At 39.6% G+C, this 18,885-nt stretch overlaps 1 protein-coding gene across 1 annotated transcript in view; it reads right to left on the bottom strand.

Moving 5' to 3' along the window:
- slc49a4 (solute carrier family 49 member 4) overlaps positions 1 to 18,882 on the bottom strand; it is a 48,325-nt gene extending 29,443 nt beyond the window's left edge. Inside the window, 5 exon segments of the mRNA XM_038721081.1 lie at positions 3,960 to 4,089; positions 4,859 to 5,130; positions 14,167 to 14,260; positions 18,448 to 18,614; positions 18,616 to 18,882. Of these exon segments, the coding sequence (XP_038577009.1) occupies positions 3,960 to 4,089; positions 4,859 to 5,130; positions 14,167 to 14,260; positions 18,448 to 18,614; positions 18,616 to 18,743 (791 nt within the window). The 5' untranslated portion in view covers positions 18,744 to 18,882.
- Between the last annotated feature and the right edge of the window lie 3 nt (positions 18,883 to 18,885).

Genomic DNA, 18,885 nt, shown 5'->3' with positions numbered 1-18,885 from the left:
GGATACAAACAAGCACCTTGTCCCATCTGTTGTAAATGGCTTTAGGCTACAGATATTGTGCTACAGGCTCTGATATGAGCTGTTTGCTAATATATGATCAGCTCACAGTGTACAGTGAACAACAGAAGTAAAAAAAAAAAAATTAATTAAAACAACTCTATATGCCTAGTTGTGTATGCACATCTTGTCTACACACACGAAGCTCACCTCTTCAGGGTATATGGAACCCTTCCAATCGCATGCAAACCAATTACAATCACTTGGAACACCCACGCTAATCACCTTCGCCCAATGAGGTGGCATGCTGATTTAAATCAGTGCCACCTCCTCAACTCTAACAATATGATTAGAATTGCTGGGCGCCTGACAAATGAGGTAAGGCTGGCGGAGTAGGCAGCAGATTCATTGATTGTTTTGTTTCCTGCTCTCCTCTTTTATATTTAAGGACACTGCATTTTTTCTCCCTCTTGCCTTGTTCATTATAATGCAGGCAGCATCCTGGGCAGTATCGTGCAGAGACATCTGAACACTTTGGTCCTTCTGCATCCCTACTATGGCTTCAAGCACTCAACAAACAGACAGATAAAGTTCACGCACAAACCTTAAGTCTGTCTTTAAGTAGTAAACTCAGGGGAGGGGGACTAGTCCCAAGACACCTAACCTGTACAGCAAAAGCACTGTTGCTGTAAACATATGCACACCCTTTCCCTTTCCTGACACTTTGCACTTCAGACAATGAATCACTTTTATTCACAGAAGGCTTTGACTCCACAGAAAAACAAACACAGCCTTTCTTCCTGCTGCAGGCTTGTCTTGTCCTAAGCAGTATGAAGCTACTTGGCCTTGAGGAGAGTATGGAGGGACAGTCATAAAAGCCCTGTGATGGAGCACCCTCTCTGCTTTCCTCCCAGCACCCTTTTCATTAACCTTGCCACAACAGCAGGAAATCAATATCCATGCACCTTCTTCCCCCCATCCCTGAGATTATTTAGATAGCAAAATGTAAGCAAGCAGGGACTAGTTACTGCGTAAGAGAGGGGACATTTTTTCACTTTCCTGCTGTGATAAAATATTTCCGAAGGACTCCCAAAGCTGGCGGCGTCATCAGCTAAGTGCCATTTGTCCTTGGCAGACCCGGCCAGAGTCCAATGTATCAAGATGACAACTTTCCAAGCTAAAGTGAGTATGACTGGGAAAGGAGGCATCATCAATACTCAGGGTTTGGGCTGTTTAGTATTCCCTCACACTGCGATCAGAATACAACTATAACTTTACAGCACGTGTAGAGACACTCAGCTTTCTAATTAGGCTGCTGCTGTGGAAGCAGATGTGAACAGCTGGAAGCACTCATTAAGCTGAAGATCATTAACCAGCGCTCAGACCCTGACAGGCTAAATGGATGAACAGATCCAATCAATGGATAGGTATCAGGCAGACCAACTGACTAGTTGGCTGACACCTTCTTTTTGTCAGCCTCTATAGATACAGACTTTGCTAGGGATGCACTGATCCAATCCATCAGCTTGGCATCAGCTATCGCCCAGATGTGACCAATCCACTTTAAATACAATTCCAATCAATACAAATCTGTGTTTCCGCAGCATTTATTAGGTCACGGCAGAGTACCCACTTTATTTTCAGTCCCACAGCAATCTCAAGCCTTGTTTTACCTAACATAACAACACAAATTAGCCAAATTGGTTTCATTCGGTGAAGTACATTGATTTTAAAATTTGGGAATTGGTATTGGCAGATACCCTAAGTTGTTTTACTGTATTGGGAAACGTCTGATTGGTGCATCCCTAAAATTTGTCTGTGACTGGTGATGAATCTCAACAGTACATACAGATACTTCAGACTTCAAGTCTGTAAGTAATTAAATCACAATGATATCCTATGCACTTTGTTGCAGAGTTTACAATGGTGATTTAAGTTACTTTAAAGCTGCATGAAGTTTTTTTTTTTTTTCAAGGACTACAAAAAGAACCCTCTAACATGTTATCAAGCTGTTTAGTTGCCTATTTTAACATCCAGTAGCAACAGAGCAACGTTTGGAATTGTATTCCTGTCATAAATGTAAGTCCAATATTCACTAAATCCTGAGAAAACAAAATCTCTGTTAGATGTTCCACTTGTCTCAATGGCCAATCAGTTCTGACATTAGGCAATGGGCAGGAAGCATTCAGTGGAATTATGAGGGCAGTTTAGTTGAAATCAGCTCCCTGCTGCTGCTGGAAATAGGACAGATAAATGCAATGACACTTAACCAAACAATTAATGTGATGCAAAACCAAAGGCCAAAAAGCTCCACAGAGCTGCAGAGTTGGTAATATTTCTATGGGTCTGTCATTACAAGCAATCCCTTTTACATAAACCGAGCCATTTGATCATCTTTTAATAAAAACATTAAGTTGCATCACTTTCTCCTGAGGTGTTTACATTATTTTGTTTACCTGCTGTATGATTACACGTGGATGGAAAAACTAAAACACTTTTCCTGCTCCGTGTCCACTCCCTGAATGAGAATTCTAAAGCTGATGATACACGGAGCAACTTTCAGAGCAACGATGCTTGGCAATGTTGCCGTCAATGGTAATGAGTAAAGATTACTACCTTACTACCTTTCCTTTCTTCGACCGCTCCGCCACCCGCACCATCCCGCCACTATCCGTTGAAAACATAGTCGGACTTGGCACCAGCAACATTGCTCAAAAAGTTGCCCCGTGTATCATCAGCTTAAGGCTATATGTTGCTGGACCGTGATACAACATGCTGCCCAAACAGGTCACTGGAAGGCTGCCTATCACAAGTGGAACAGAAAGCTGGATGTCCTACTACTATGTTGGCCAATCCGTGTGTGTGTGTGTGTGTGTTTACATCTGTCCAAAACTATGCATTAGGTTGATATCAGCTTGGTCCCTGTGATCTATCTGGGGGAGCTCTTACAGGAAGTTAAGCCTCTCTGTGCTGGACAGAGGCCTGTGGAAAGCATGGCACTGTAGTGAAGCTATTTCTTACTGCAGGGGACCAAGTGTAGCCAACAAAGCTAGGCCAACTCCTCGGCTGCAGTCGCCCAGTTTTTCCTCTCCCTTCTCCAGCCTTTTAATCCCTGGCCAATGCCAAGCCAAAGGCGCAGCACTCACTCCTCAGGCAATGCTGATATTGCCTTGGTGGACAGTGTGATGGGGTGTAGTGATGGGGATGTTGCAGGGTTATAGTAAAGTATGAATAAGTCATTGTCTTTAAATTTCCTTTTAGCTCTTCCCTAATACCTTTCCCATAGAGGAAAAAGACAAAGGTGATGAAACATCAATAAATGCATTCCTCTACTGAGATTAGGGACCTTGTCATAATAGACCATCTCTCTCTCTCACTAACCGCATGCATCAGTGGTGTCTGTCTTGAGAATATATTGACGACCCTGATGGTACAGATGCAGAGGATGATGCAGTTTTCAACAGCGACCAGTATATTATAGCTTAGTAATTAACCTAGAGGGAAGGCTGGGGTTTCTTTGATAACAACCCAAGCAGATGGTGAGTGGCAGACCCCTTCATTAAGATTCCATATCCTTCTCCAGCACAAGATTCTGTCACTTTCACTTTCTAAGACAAGAAGCATGCAAAGCATCAGCAAATAAGAAACCAAACTAGACCTAATGGATGTGTAGACACGGTTGTTTATAGAGCATTGAAGGTGCTGTAGAAATATAGTCTCGACTGCTCTCTTAGAGTCTGATGTCGTAAAACATAACAACACTTGAAACTAATTTCAAATGCGGTACTGAAGTTTTACTTGCTTTACACGTCTACACCAGAGTTGAATCAAGGACACGTCAAGTGAGGCATACTGAATAATGTACTGAAAGAATGGTCTTAACAAAAAGGTGTCAGATGGTTTTGGTCTTTCAGATGACTTTGTGCGTGTGTCAGCATGTGTATTTGTGCTTGTGGTTTTACCTAAGGAGCTTGCAGATGCTGCTCCTGTAGCTGAGTCTCTGGCTTGCCGCAGCTACACTGGGAGGTATCGGTGGCCGTGATGGGAAATAGAGCAGGACTGCTGCAAAAAGCACAGCAATTGCAACCAACTCTGCCGGAGCACAGAGACACAGATAAAAGAGACATACATGTTATTTTCAAAGACAAGACAGTCAGACCATTTTGACATTGTAAAAAAGGTCACTGTGACATCCAAAGTCCTCTGAAACCATCCCTGGAATGAACATACTACTACTACTAGACAAGACTATAGAGGAAATACATGTTTGTGTCACACAATGGTACAATCTTGCACAGCGGTGGTTGATATAACTTATTTCTCGTGAAAAAAAAAATATCACACTTTACAGTTTGGTTATTTCCAAAAAGCTCATCCTACATGGACTGAGTAAGCAGCAGCTGCTTATTATTCCCTGATAAGAGTTGCATTCCCACTCACAATGATCTATCATTTGGAAAGGTAGCCAGTTGCATTGTTATACAGTATGTATGTCTTTTTTTCTTTTGATGACCTCCAAAACTTTTCATTTACAAAAGGTGTCTGCTTTGTCCTTTAAAAGTAAATAACAATACTACCTTAGGTTGAACAAAAGCCACAGCCTCAATCTATTACAGCATGCTTGTTTCTCTTCTCAGCGTGCTTTTAATTTTCTGAATCAGTTAAGCATAACAGTCCCAGCAATCTATTTTTCAGAGGGGCGGTTATGAAGATTATAATTGGGTTTTTTTGGAGTTTGTGCAAAATTCCTGGATCCCCTAGCCTGATTGTATTTGTGTCCCTTGACGGGGCAGACATGATGTTGTGAAATGATGTGCTATCGATCCTCCATGCCCTCAGAGGTTCTCGTTGCTTTTAGTACCTGCATACATAACCAGCTGGATCCTGTCTCGGATGGAGCTGTCGGAAACCGCTGCTGTCAACGTGGATACTGCCAGGGTGTCATTGGGGGCTGGAACTACCAGAGGTCCTACGATAAATGAAGCAGCGCCGCCCAAGTAGGAGAAGAGTGAGGCCACGGCTGTGGCGGTGGCTCTCTGGTCAGGGGCGAACCATGTGGTGGAGAGGAAGGGGCCAGCACTCATTATAGTTGGGCCGGCTAAACCGTTCAGAAAATGACCTCCGTGTATCAACCTGGAACAGAAACAGCAGAAAGAAAGGGCTTAAATTCCTCACCAAAACCAAAACAAACCATTAAATAAATCCACACCACATAGTGAGAAAGGGGTGTGATGGGAGCTCTTAACATCTGTGCTGTACTTTTTTCTTAAACAGCAAATATCCAGAATTATAATCCTGTGATGATGTGATCTTGTGTTTCCCACTATTTTAAAGAAACCATTCCACAACATAGGGACACAAGCGCACAATACAGTTTTGTAATGAAGATTAGTCTGTCTCTGAAAGGTTGAGTCTGCATTGTGTGCGTCTGCAATGACCTTGAAAAGCTACTATCAGTAAAAACATAAAAATTTGATCCCATATGATATTCCACTTTACGCTGTCTACCCAGGGCTCCAGACCGCAACATTTGAGCTAACTATGTAGATCTTTTAAAGGTGTAGGAATATTGTTTTTTGTGTCTAGCCTTGTACATGTGTATGTGCTATGATTGGTGTAGGCTAATTCTTGAGGGGGTTTGAGGGTGTACCCACAGCCACCTTGAAAACTCAAGTTCAGATTGGTTACTTTAATGGTCAGTCCAAAATGTTTGTATTTTGTAATGCGAATAACTTTCTTCCCAGATAAACATAGTGGTCAACTCTACACCAAGTTTGGTACCTGTTACATTAACAAATAGCGTTTGTCTACAAAATTGGGAGTCTGGTAGTTTGTGTGACAGGGTGGCCTGGGATGGAGTCAAATTCCTGGCCTGAATTATTGTGCCAGTCCGCCCTTGGCTGAGGGTGTTTGCATGGCTTAGATTTAGCAAAAACATATAAATATAAAATATTCCGGGACAGATACACAAATGAAATGGCCTTGCCACTTCCTGTATGGACATACATGAACTAAAATAAAATTACCAAAGCATTTATTAGTAATACAGTCAAAATAGGGAAAATGTAAAAACACATTTGTAGGTCGATTTAAGGTGTGCGCCCCTAAATTTTTTGCCTGTGCCCCTAAGGCTTTCAGTTAGGGGCTACAGTGCTCCTAGTAAAAATAGTAAGTCTGAAGCCCTTCCTTGACCATAAGTGAGATTGGATTTGTATGGGCCTTATTTATAATGGACTGCATCAGACCTAAAACTATTAAAAAACAATCCAACATGACTGCAGCGGTGACTCTGACATCAGTGTATTTATTAAGTTAAAAATAAACACACGAAGACATGAAGTAATGACGCATTTGTAATAAATGTCTGGAATGGAATACTGACCGGCTAAGGAAAGAAAACAAGGTACAATTATCTCTGGGGGATATAGGTAACAACCTGCCTCTGACAGAGTCCAAGTTTCTGTACAACCTCTCTTGTTCACCATCAGACTGAGCTGTGCAAGACAGATGTACTCTGAGATGTCCCCTGATGCCGCCAGACCCCTCACCACCTTCCTCCCCCTCCAAAACTGTCTGGCTGAGACAGCCAGCCACCAGAGACAGCGCACGGCTGATTGTCTGCAAGCTCAATAAAGACACCGTTCACTCAGAGCAGCTTGAGATGACTCAGCGGGGAGGAAGGGAGAATGAATTTAAAAAGAGGCAGCAATAGAAAATGATAACAGAAAGAGAGGACAAGGAGCGAGACTGGGCTAATTCTGAGTTTATGGTTTTCAAAAAATTTTTGCATACTTGCGTTCAGATTGTAAATATGACATCTAAGGGTCCCGAAGAGTCTTATTTAACATAAGTGAGTGCAGGCTTAAAGGAGAAAACTGGATGTTTGTAAGTTTAGTCAAGTTAACTTAACCAATTAGGTTAGTGAAATAAATCAATAAATAACTTTATCTATCTAAGGGTGTATGACAAGGATGTACGAAAACCCCTCCACCTTTTCTGAAAACTTATTATTAAGAAATATTATTCCAGACCTTAGATGTTGGAACTTGCCAAGACCCTGAAAAACACATAGCTACAGTGCTTTTGGCTTCTATCATTTTCAAACCACTAATATTACTATTTAAAAATAACTACTTTGTCAGGATGACAACCATATTTAATTAGGACACAATACTAGCGCTGACATGATACCCAGGTTTTGGTACCAATACCATAACATATATACATATACTGTGTTAGATACAAAATTGATAGCTTACTATGGGAACTATGAACATGTTTTTCTAAAAAAACAAACACAAGCAGCCACACATGAACACTGCCTAAATAAAAGTCAACTATGGTATTTTCATTATTTGAATCAGGAACTATGTACCCAATTCATAAGTAGCCTACATAAGATTACAAATCTGAACAAATCATTAAATGTCAGCTTCTGGTTGTTTTTGATACTCTGCTATAGACACATTTTGTTCAGTCCTAAAAAAGTATGAAGGTTTAACACCCAGTTATACATTTAAACAAGCAATGTCTTCAGACTTTTCCAATTCCTGCTTTACTCTTCAGTGTGCTTACACTTCTCTGCCCTCTGACTCCTTTTAACTTTGCTGCCCATTGCCTCTGGGGTTCACAGAGGCGAATGTGCAAATGTGTCACGGCAGAACGCAAAGTGCAGTGGTCACTGACAGACCGATTGGTGAATATTATAACTGGTCTCCCCTACATCTTCTTCCCACATCTTAGAGCTGTTAACATCCCAGCCTACACACCAGCAGTTCCTAAAATACTCCGTGGCTCTTACTTTGGATTCATCCTTCTGTGTTTTTAGATTTCTTTATATGTGTCTAAATCTTGCTCAATTAACTTTGTGTTTAATTAGGTCAAATTAGTGGACATCCATGACATTTACATGGAACGCAGAATAACCCTGGTTATAAACCAAATCAGTGTGACATCGCGCTAAAAGTAGTCACTTCCAATGAATTGTGGAGATGCATATAAATAAATACATACATATAAAATCTGAAAATGTGTGTATTTCTGTCATTTTATTGTGACTGTAACATTTAGAAGATACACAAATAGACACAGACGTCCTATCTGACATTTCTACTGTGTTTTATGGACTGTGTTGGATTATCCAAATCTACCCAACAGCAATCTCACTGCTGGTCGGGATAGTTTCGGATAAGCTCAAGTTTACATTTTCAGTTCATGGGTTCAGTGGTCCATCATTTAAATTAGGTCACCATCTTAACATTAGTGAAAGTGTTGTTATTAATGAGCTATGAAAAAATAAATCAGACTATTTTAGATGAATGAGATGCATACACTTTGAAATAACATCATGAAAAAAGAAAAGATTCAACATGTTGCTGCCATTACACTGTATGTATATGACGCAGGGGTCTTCTAACTGGAAGTTATTGTAAACAAACATTGTGATTGGTTCAAATAATCTCCCCGTATACATGATTCTAACATTGCTCATCTGCCTGTCTTTGACTCCACAATCAGACTCTCTGTCATTTCTGTATCAAGTGAGTCACTTCAGCACCTGAGGGATGAACCCAGTGTCGGGACACTGCTGCATTTACCACTCTGCTGTTTTCTTCCTCATCTTATAATGAGTGATAGAAGACGACAGCATCAAGCAATAACATTTATCTTCCACATTACAGGTGTGTCATTTCCACTTGTAGATTCCCGCATGTAGATCATCATTACATCGTGTCATTATATTTTTGTTTTACAGACTTGACAGACATGATTTAGATCAAACATGCATCTGCTCACGCAGCAAAAGGTCAGAAACCTGGCTTATGTGTTTACTTGCCACAGCATTCCAGTCTCAACCGCAGTAACTCAGCCGACATATTCAGGTTTCTCAAAACCTGGAAAAGGTCATACAGAAAGGCCCGTGGCTATCACTTGAAAAACTTAAGGTATTACAAAATGGCTTTAATTTTATACACATTAGGGCCATAGATAGCATCTTTCAGCTTGTGACTTATGATCATCCTTCTAACCAAGTGGTGCAAAACTCCAGCACTATATGTCGGAATCACTAGCTGATCCACTGTTTGGCCATGTCGCAACTTCTTGAAACATCCATAAAATTTTGAAACATTTGAGACTTTTTTAATGCCATCTCTCCATGATTAAGATGTTTTCTTGTGTACATTCACACTTTGGCGACCTCTAACTGAAACACTAGACATACTGTTGTGGCGTCACTCATTTGGCCAGGCTGGTGTGTGACTTGTTTCTGTAACATTAAAGAGCAGAGAAACCCATCTGAATGGATTTTTTTTTTTTCTTTTTTTTTTTTTGGAGCATACCTTCCTTGTCATTACAATCTCATTTAAGCCTGGGAAGGGTCCTGATACCAGACTGGTCCACCTGCTGTACTGTATATTTTCATTAGACACAAAAATTATTTCAAACCCAACACTAAACTTTTGTCCAAATACTTATTATTAAAGCAACAAAAACAATGAGTGCAGGTGGCTCAATTGGCGTCGGGCCCATGCAGCATGTCGTCCCCTCTCTCTCTCATTTACTACCTCTCTCTGTCCTATGAAGACTAAATTTGCTCAATTTGATGTATTGTATAAGTATATGATTTAGCAAAATATGACAACAAAACAAGCCAAACGTAAACTTACGAAGTGTTTCAATCTGTCTCAACACAAAAAGCTGAACTGGAACTTTTAAATAAAAAGCAACATAAAATTAATAAAATGGTAAACAGTAAAACAATAGTTAACACAATGTCATATCTGAACAAATAACCATAATTAATAATCTGATCAATCTGATTACAGATTACAGTACTTCACAGTTACAAAGTTTGGTCAGTAATTTAAAAGTAGTGAAGTTCAGTACCCGGGGTTATTGTCTATATGCTCTCAGGATGGATCTGAATAAGAAAACTGCGTTTACTGTGACAGGTGATGATGACAGATGATAAGTAACCTGAGGACACTGCACTGCCAGTAGAAAAAGTAAAGAAAGAGAAGGGAGTAGCTTTTATTCAACTCCATGATTAAGTTAATCAGTATTGATGAACCCTGTCAGATAGAATCTGATCGAAACGAGACAAAAAAACAGCACTGTGGTGAAATCATCTCACAGCTTCTAGTCCGCCAGGGCTGACAGACCCAATTCTACCTTCAGATAAATGCCAGGCCAATTCTGTCTCGAAAATGACACCACAGCAGTCGTCACAGTAATAGGACAGGCTGAGGGACCCACAATGTGTTGTGATGGCCAATCAGACAGTGTCTGAGATCTTACTGATAGACACTTACTAATCACATAGCTGGTTTATATTTAAATGCGAGAGAGAGAGAGAAAAAACCCAAGAGAACATGGAGGGTAAAAATTTGACGTCTTTGATTTGAGAGCAGACTTAATCACAGCAAGGTCTAATCAGTGACCACTGATGCAACACTCCCTTCTCTCTCCTTATCTGAACTTAACGAAACAAACGCTCAGTTCTATTTGAAACGTGATTGTAGCAGCTACACAGAACATCCTGGTTATAAAAGAGAGGAACTTCCACTGCTCACAAGTTCACAGCTGCCTTTGATTTCCTAAAAAGGACGTTAAAAACTCAAAACAAAGAGGTGGTTTACATCCTCAAGAGGATATCATAAAAGAAAAAGACGTAAACGCCCATCAAACATGAAACGCATGCGGAACAAACACGGATCTGCAGGGTGCTGTCAAGGGAACTTCTAAACCTGGATAAATGTCTCCTGATCAGGTAAGCAGGAAAGTCAAATGCTGTGTTTGATCGCTCACGCAATGCTCTTGCACGCACGAACTCGCACACTCACTCACGTCACTAAACAAAGCTCTCACAGACAGTCTGATCATCTTTTCTCTAAACTACTGCAAAGCAAAGAGTGACATCTACTGGTGATTCTATGAGCCTGTACCTTTTTGTGATATTTCACTAGTTCATCCATTAAAACAGGGCTGTGACCAATTACAGTGAATATGCAAATTGGGAGGGGCTGTGTCAGAACTAACATTCGCTGTGTGAATTGTGTCATCTTGGCTTTCAATGTGCTATCTTGTTTTCCCACTTTTGCATACTTTTTAAATTATTTTTTTCTATCTCTTCTCTATCTCTTTTAAGTCCTGATTGGTAGATTGGTATTAGTTTTTAGCATGTTTTTCATAGTGTTTTTGAGTACTTAGTATGTTTTTAAAGATGTGTTACATAATGTGAGTCAAAATGGATGCCATATTCTTACTGTAACACAGGTAAAACAGGCCTATAGGTACAAATAAAGTAACCTGAACCTAAACTTTCAATACAGAATCTGAAGGGTTGAAGGCGATGTATGTGACCTGGGCTACACACCTTGAACTTTTTTTATGCTTTTGAGCTTGAGATCAGCAGACAGCAGTTATCCTGGTGTATGGTTGCATTTCAGAGGGGTGAGACTTAAAGCATGTTGCAGGTGCTGTTTTTTTTACTGGACTGATGCTTCAGTAACACAGAATTGTACTTTTGTCAATGTGATAACTAACAGTCCTGCCCTGAGAGTATCCTTACAAGTAAAAGGAGGATGTCTGTAGCCGCGTGTCTATTTGATTCTATTTCCCCTTTACAGTAAAAGGTGTATATGGGTTTGAAACAATGCTGAATCAGGCAAATAAAACAACAATTATCTAAATGATCTATGGTCTATCATTAGAGGGGAAACACCAATTTTACATCAACATCAGTTTACTTGTCATGGTTAACACTTCTCAACCTTGGGAAACATTTGTCTGCGACTGAGAAGGATCTTTGTTAAGTCTCTGAAAATAACCCCTGATGCTGCTATATGGGTTATCTTGTCTTGGAGTTAAGAGAGTCTACACAATTTTAACATCAAGCTTGCATTAAAACTGGGGGCATGGAGTTTGAAAGACATTGACATTTACCAGGCATGGATGATCTAAAGAAAAAAAACATTATTGATATGTGTATGATCCAGTATTTTTGGCCCTTACTAGGTCAACAAGTGAGAATATCTTGGCCTCAGTTGCAGCATTTTTGGGTATTTCCTATTCTAAGCCGTCAAAGTTGGAGTGTCCTCCAACGTTTTGGAAGTGCAATATAAAATCGCTGGAGTACTCTTGTTAAAGGGTGACTGAAACATAAAACAATAAAACAAATACTTTGTCCACTCTGACAGGATTTTGGTTTTGATATTCTTATCAAATTTAAATTTCTTCTAGATCCATCCATAATTTCGGGAGTTATGGTACTGCCACTGGAAAGATTCTCTACATTTCTCAATAAAATAGAATAAGTTTCTTTTATGAAAATGAAGGCCCGTTCCTTGTATGGTCTGTAAAAGCAGCCACTGTAAGACACAACCTATACAAGATTAACAGTCCGTGATAATGTTCGCACAATGTTGGTATGAGCATGTAGAAGTGGACTGGTGTCACTCTCTTGCCGTGGAAAAAGCCCTTAAAAGTTATTAGTATGGGCTATGAAGAACACACAAATGCAGAATGCAACCAGGATGCAAAACTTGACATTTCACAGCAAACTCTAACAGCAATTACTCTTTATCAACTTAGGCACTATGACAAGGGAATCATGATTCTATCACTACTTCTTCATAATATACTTTATCAGAAGGTTTTACTTTTGCTTACATTTCATTCCTACCGCAGCCTCGTGAGACAGAGGGAAAGAGATTGAGAAACAAAATAGATTTATCTGCTCTCCTTCACATCCATGGAGTGACAGTGATATGTGACTCATTCTGTGGAAATATAATTTCCTCTATGTACTGATATTTTATGATATACGGCCTCATTGCGCAGCCCACTCAGAAATATTCAATGAAATTTAAAAAAAGGCACATTATAATTGAAATGACCTTCTCCAAGCTCTCATCAAAGAGGAACACTGAGCTCATGAGTAAAACTGAGAATGAAACACAAAGAGGAATGGGATTCTTTTTATGTTTTCCAGTGACAGCCTGACAAAATCCTGTCTGATAAGGACAAAGACACAAAAAAATAAGTAAAGGATCCCTACAGTAGTAAGCGTTCTCTCAGAATCCTGTTCTCTGGCAGCCAAACGCTTCCTGACTTTCCCCTCTATCCAGTTACAGGTCTCTACTTTATAGAGAAGGCAACTAAACTATGGCTGGAATCAAAACAGCTGAATGAAGCATAGCACCCTTACAAGCCACAATAATAGTCACCTCTGCATGTTGTACTGATGTTCATCCTGGGGCTTATATGTTTAAGTGGTGAGTCTTAGGGATGTCAATGTCTGTCAGTCTGCTTGTCCACCGATTTCGTCCAGACTGAATTATCTAACTACTAACTATCGGATGGATTGTCATGAAATTTGGTTCAGACATTCATGCCCCCCTCAGGATGAACTGTCATCGCTTAACTTCCCCCCAAAATTTAATTTGTCCAATATGATACATATTGCAAAACTAATTTGTTTAGTGCTAATTAGCGTCCTAACATGCTAATCTGAGATGATGAAACTTGGTTAACATTGAAACTCATAGTACTAGACACATTGTGAGCATGTAACGATTATTTTAATGTGGAGTAATGTGCAAATCAATGAATGGTTTTCTTTGTATAATGTCAAAAAACATTCTTGTTTTAATTTCCCAGAGCTCAGAGTTTTCAGTTTTAGCAGTCTAAAACCAAAGACTATTAGTTCACCATCACATTTGATGATGAAAAGCATCACATCCTCACATTCCTCACAGAAGCTAAAAAAAACAGTGACTTTCTGCTTTAAAAAACAATTTAAACAATTAATCAATTACCAAAATAGTTGCTGATTAATTTTTTCTGGATTGCCTATTCCATTAATCTCTTAATCTTTTCAGGTACATCACAAATCACGGGAACTTATGGACAAGGAGTGGTCCTAACATTGGCAAGCAGCTCTTTTTATCCATAAACCGATAAACATAGCTGGTTCTGAATTGGCTGTGGCAGTCGAATAGAAAGGTTTGCCTAATAAATCAAATTATGGAAATTATGGAAGTCTTATGGCTGCACTGAAGATCACGAGTCACTCTCTGCCTCCTTTTCCAAAACCTTTCAAATGATCATCATGACACTAGCTCCACTGAACCATCTGCTACCTTACTGTTTACAGAGGAGTCTTACCATCGTCTGAGATGCTGGTCTGTCAGTGGGATGCTCCTTAGCGCGGCTCCTACAAGCATGAAGAACGCCGAGAGGAGGAGGGATGCCCTCAAACCTGGAAGACACGAGACAGGGGAGAAAAGAGTTATATGATGGCAGATACTGAGAGGATCAACAACCCATATAGTCAAGTTTTCTACCAATCAAAGCAACCAAACCATGGCTAACACTGAGGACTATGTATTCTTGTGTTTGTATGTTTTAATTAATAAGTTACTTAAATGATTACCTCACTACCAAAAATGTTGCTGATGTATTTATTGTTGACTGCCTAATCATTTCAGCACTATTTTCAAAGCACCTACACTCAGTAGCCAGTTTATTAGCTACACCTAGTTATATTAGTTAAATAAGTGTTTCTGTTACTTAGTCTACCATTACTGCAATAAACAAGATGGAAAAATAAGAGAAACACCAACACAACGCAAATACAGTGCAACAGCGCAACAAACTGCAGGCTCCAAAATGAAAGCATTTGTTTTAGCTAGTTGTACTTAATAAACTGGCAAATGGGCATATGTGGCCAATGATAGCACTTAACGTGCACAAAGGAATCCCACAGTTCCTTGTTTAATATTGTCTGGGCTGTGTGACAGCAATAGAACAGACAAAGTTCCTTTCTCTATCAACTTGGAAGTCTCTATTCTCAGTTTCACCCACATGACACCCATTTAAGGAAACTCTCTCCACTTCCCTATTCTTCTTTTTCCATGTGAGTGTTCGTTGGCTGAACCTTTGACTAGATCAATATATAGAGCCAGTCAATCAAGGCTGAGATGCAATTGTACTTTATTGATCCCGGATAGGGAATACAGGTCACAACATGCCAATATAGCCTCATGGTGCATGTTAGCAGTTTGTCAGGTGGTTTCCTTTAGATTTCAAAGCAGAAATGCACTCGGTCATTTGTCTTCATGCCGTGTTCTGCTGCATCAAATATTGACAGATGTAATTCACAGCAACAAGTACTGACAGGGTCATTAAATCCCTCAACAGTGTATTAGTTTTCCGTCAGCTTTTTAAAATAAAGAAACAACTCCTGGGCTTCAATCATAGCTGAATCAGAGAAAGCTTTGTTTCACTGTCAATTTGAAGAGTTGTATGATGATTCTATAATCACTGCTTTTTATAACACCACTATTATAGATAAAAGGGAATTGGTTGTGTTGCTATATTTAGGCTTCACTGTCACAAATGCCTTTGTAGGGTTAGACAATTCTAAAGATTTTTTAGACGCCTTGGATATGCCTCTTTTGAAATGCCCGGGGCAGCAGAGGCCTGAAAAGAGGGGGGGGGGACGACAATGAGTACCGCCTGCACCTCCCTCTTTAACGTATGTTTACGTGCCCTTGGATGATGCACATAACACCCCCAAGCTCCTCCCACACAGAAGACTTTAGTTGTAAGAGGCACTTCTCACGATGAATGAACTCAACATGAAAGTTTAAACAGGTAATTGTCAAAACAGAGGGTTTGTGCTCAGCAAGCCAAACCAGTCCTGAAACAATGAATTCAACTAATCAGGTACTAACAATTTTGGAGATCAATTAATGTGATAATGTTAAAGTCATTTATCAAGCAAATATATTTTATACTGTGATATGTGAGAATTTGCTAAATGTTTCTGTTTTATCACTATAAACTGAATATGTTTGAATTTTGGAGTGTATGTGGAACCAAACTAGTCTACGTCAGCTCGGGGTCTTACTTGTAATGGATGTTTTTCACTGTTTTTGCTATAAAGTAAATTATTAATAACTTCATATCCTAAGCACAAACAATACAGTTCGTTTTCAAACAGAGTCTCTGAAGCATTCTAGCCTTGTTTCTGTTTGTCATTGTATTCTTATCATTCAGTATATTGGATTGTTACAAGTGAGAACAGATATCAGTTAATCAAATTATATCTCTGCAGCATCATGTCATAATAAGGTTGCTGCAGGTATTTTATTGTACTTTTTGTGAGACATGTGGCCTAATATTTTACACAGTACTTACTTTGTATTTAGTGACACACACACACAAAAAAATCTGCAACCTAGCTTGTATTTCGGGGAGAGGCTCTGGAGGCCAGCAGCTTCCAGCAAGACTTTTGAGCCTTATAACCTCACACTTAAAAAGGGTGAATAAGATCTCTCTGGCACTTTCTGACACATCAGCATATGTATGTTATACACTAAGCACATTATGTAGGCTTACTACTCCATGGCTGCATCACAAATGACTTGATCTTAAGGCTCTTAGACTCTCTTGGATGACAACAGGGTCTGAAATTAATTTTTTTTTTCCTCACCTGCCACTGGGGCAGGTTACTGAACATTTCTGCCAGCCACTCAATGTTTTTGTCTGCCACGTCTGAAATGCATTTAGAAAACTTTGTAAACACTGAGTGAGTAGTACCTGACAGTAGAAATTTTGAATATATAACCTTAATCCTTTTATTTATTTTAAAAAAGCCCCATCTGCCATGGTGGCAGGTGACTTGAAATTTTTACCTGTCACAGTCAACATTTATCCTGTACCTGTTACCTGTTAGCAGGTGGCATGTGCCACTTCCATTCCCTGGAGGGCAACTAGTGTGTTGTTGACAACCAACATCCCAGTAGATCACTCCCCTCCCCTAAGGGGGATGTTCTACTGTGTTGTTGACAATCAACAACCAAGCATTTTCTGCACTTGCAAGCTGGAACAGAGCCAGTGAGCGTATGTGGGAGAGAGACTGTGTGTGTATCATGTATGGACAGCAAGTCTCTATATACTGTAGGTTATTAAGGTCACACAAACAAGGTTGATATGTGACTCAGAGGCAGAATTATTAAAACGAACACCTAAACCACTAATTGCTGATGAATCAGGATCACAAGATGAGTTGTGTAATTTCATGGCAAGATTTTGCGTGTGGTCTTTATATCGTCAGCAGCCTGGTTACTGTGATGTTGTTACTGCATTGTTACTGTTTATGTCATCTGACAGCCCAGCCAGGCATGAACTAATGTGTGTCAGTCAGGTGATGCAGAGGAACTGGTTAGGTGAAGTGGGCTCCAACTCAGTAAATCAAGGCAGGAGTTCTTCTGAAGGCAAAGGCACTGTACAAAATGTTCTGTAGTTTCAAAACAAATTTAAACTCTTTTGAAAGAGAGAAGTCTCATCTTCAAGAGAGGTTTGTCCTGCATCACTTTTAACATGGGTCCAACTCTGACAATGGACGGCGGAAACAGTAAAACCCCGACTGATGTTAATTTAAAGTGGTATCAATTGTTTTAACTGACAATATTTTCAACAATCATAGCGACTGTCTTTAAAATGTGTTTAAGAAATTATGATGGCCATTTTTTTTTTTACTGTTTATAGACTTTCTAAAATGAAAATAGACAGATTCAAATAAAATTAAAATAATCATTTGTTGCATTCCTGTCTAAGACTCGTGCATTTTTTAGACCACATTTCTGTATTAGTCAGTTCGGTAGGGGAAATATCAGAATAGTATCAGCTTCTACAAAACGTATACTCAATATAAATGTATATTCATCTCTCTTTGGAGGGTTCAGGTCATTTTCTGTCCATCGTTTAATCGATGAATAGACTAATGTTTCAGCTGTACCCATATGTACTGTTGCGTAGTTTAATGCAATTAAACAAAACATCATAGTTTAAAAGCTCCCTTTGTAAACTAACCACTAACTGAAGCTGTCAGATTATTTAAGTAAAAATTACTATATTTTAGTGTAGTGGAGTAACAGTAAGTAAAAGCACCTCAATTTTTGTACTTAAGTTTTTGAGTAAATGTATTGTAAAATCCACTACTGATAATTGCTATTAAAATATGTGAGCCTTTGTATTATTGGTGGGGGGGGGGGCATTTTTGATCAAAATGCATTAGGTGAACAGGAACAAAATACTTTGCTATATTTTGAGTACAGGTAAATACCTAGATTTCTACTGAAATTACAGAAAAAGGTGGATAACAGAACACTGTGTGATACCGGATATTAGAAAACACCAAACGCTGAATTAACTTATCTTACAGTATGAAGATAAGACTATCAAATGTAGGATGTCGAGTAAAAACACCAAACTTTTCAATGATTTATCCAATAAAGATATCGATGTATCATGTGTTTTTAGGACATAAGTGAATTCTGGTTCATAACATCACTGCATAATGTATAGACTGTACAAAAGTGTGAAACAAACACCATAACGTTAAGATAGGACACAGTGTACCACATTGCAACAGCTCACCTTTTTTATCCATTAACCACATAAATAGCAGCCAGGGAAAGAAACCCACTGGGCCCCACAGCACCAGAACAGCAATGTCCGACTTGGTGAAGCCGTACGAGTGAACGGCCGAGTTCTGGATGGGACCCCAGAAGTTCCACACCATCCCTTGCATAAGTGCCAGCAGAAAACAGGGTCAGAACCAGCCATCTTCTCCCATACACTCTGCTGTTTACTGGCAGATTGTTTGTCTCCGCGTGAGAAGAAGGGACGAGAAGCGGCTCCCTTTCGGCCTCGGTGCTCGAACCGGCACCCATAGTGGCTGTCTGTTTGCCAGTTCAGTTAAAATTCCAATTTTAGCGATTGTACAGCAAGCAAAATTCAAGTCTCGCCGGGATTATGTCGACCACACAATCAAAAACAACCGACAGCTTCAGGCTCTGTCACTTAACTTTACTG

This window comes from Micropterus salmoides, unplaced genomic scaffold (genome assembly GCF_014851395.1).
Source record: "Micropterus salmoides isolate LMB-PRFRI ecotype aquatic unplaced genomic scaffold, ASM1485139v1 Ms_hic_scaffold_15, whole genome shotgun sequence".
NCBI classification, from domain to species: Eukaryota; Metazoa; Chordata; class Actinopteri; order Centrarchiformes; family Centrarchidae; genus Micropterus; species Micropterus salmoides.
The sequence above is the reverse complement of the archived record's forward strand: the minus strand, read 5'-3'. Positions and strand labels throughout refer to the sequence as shown.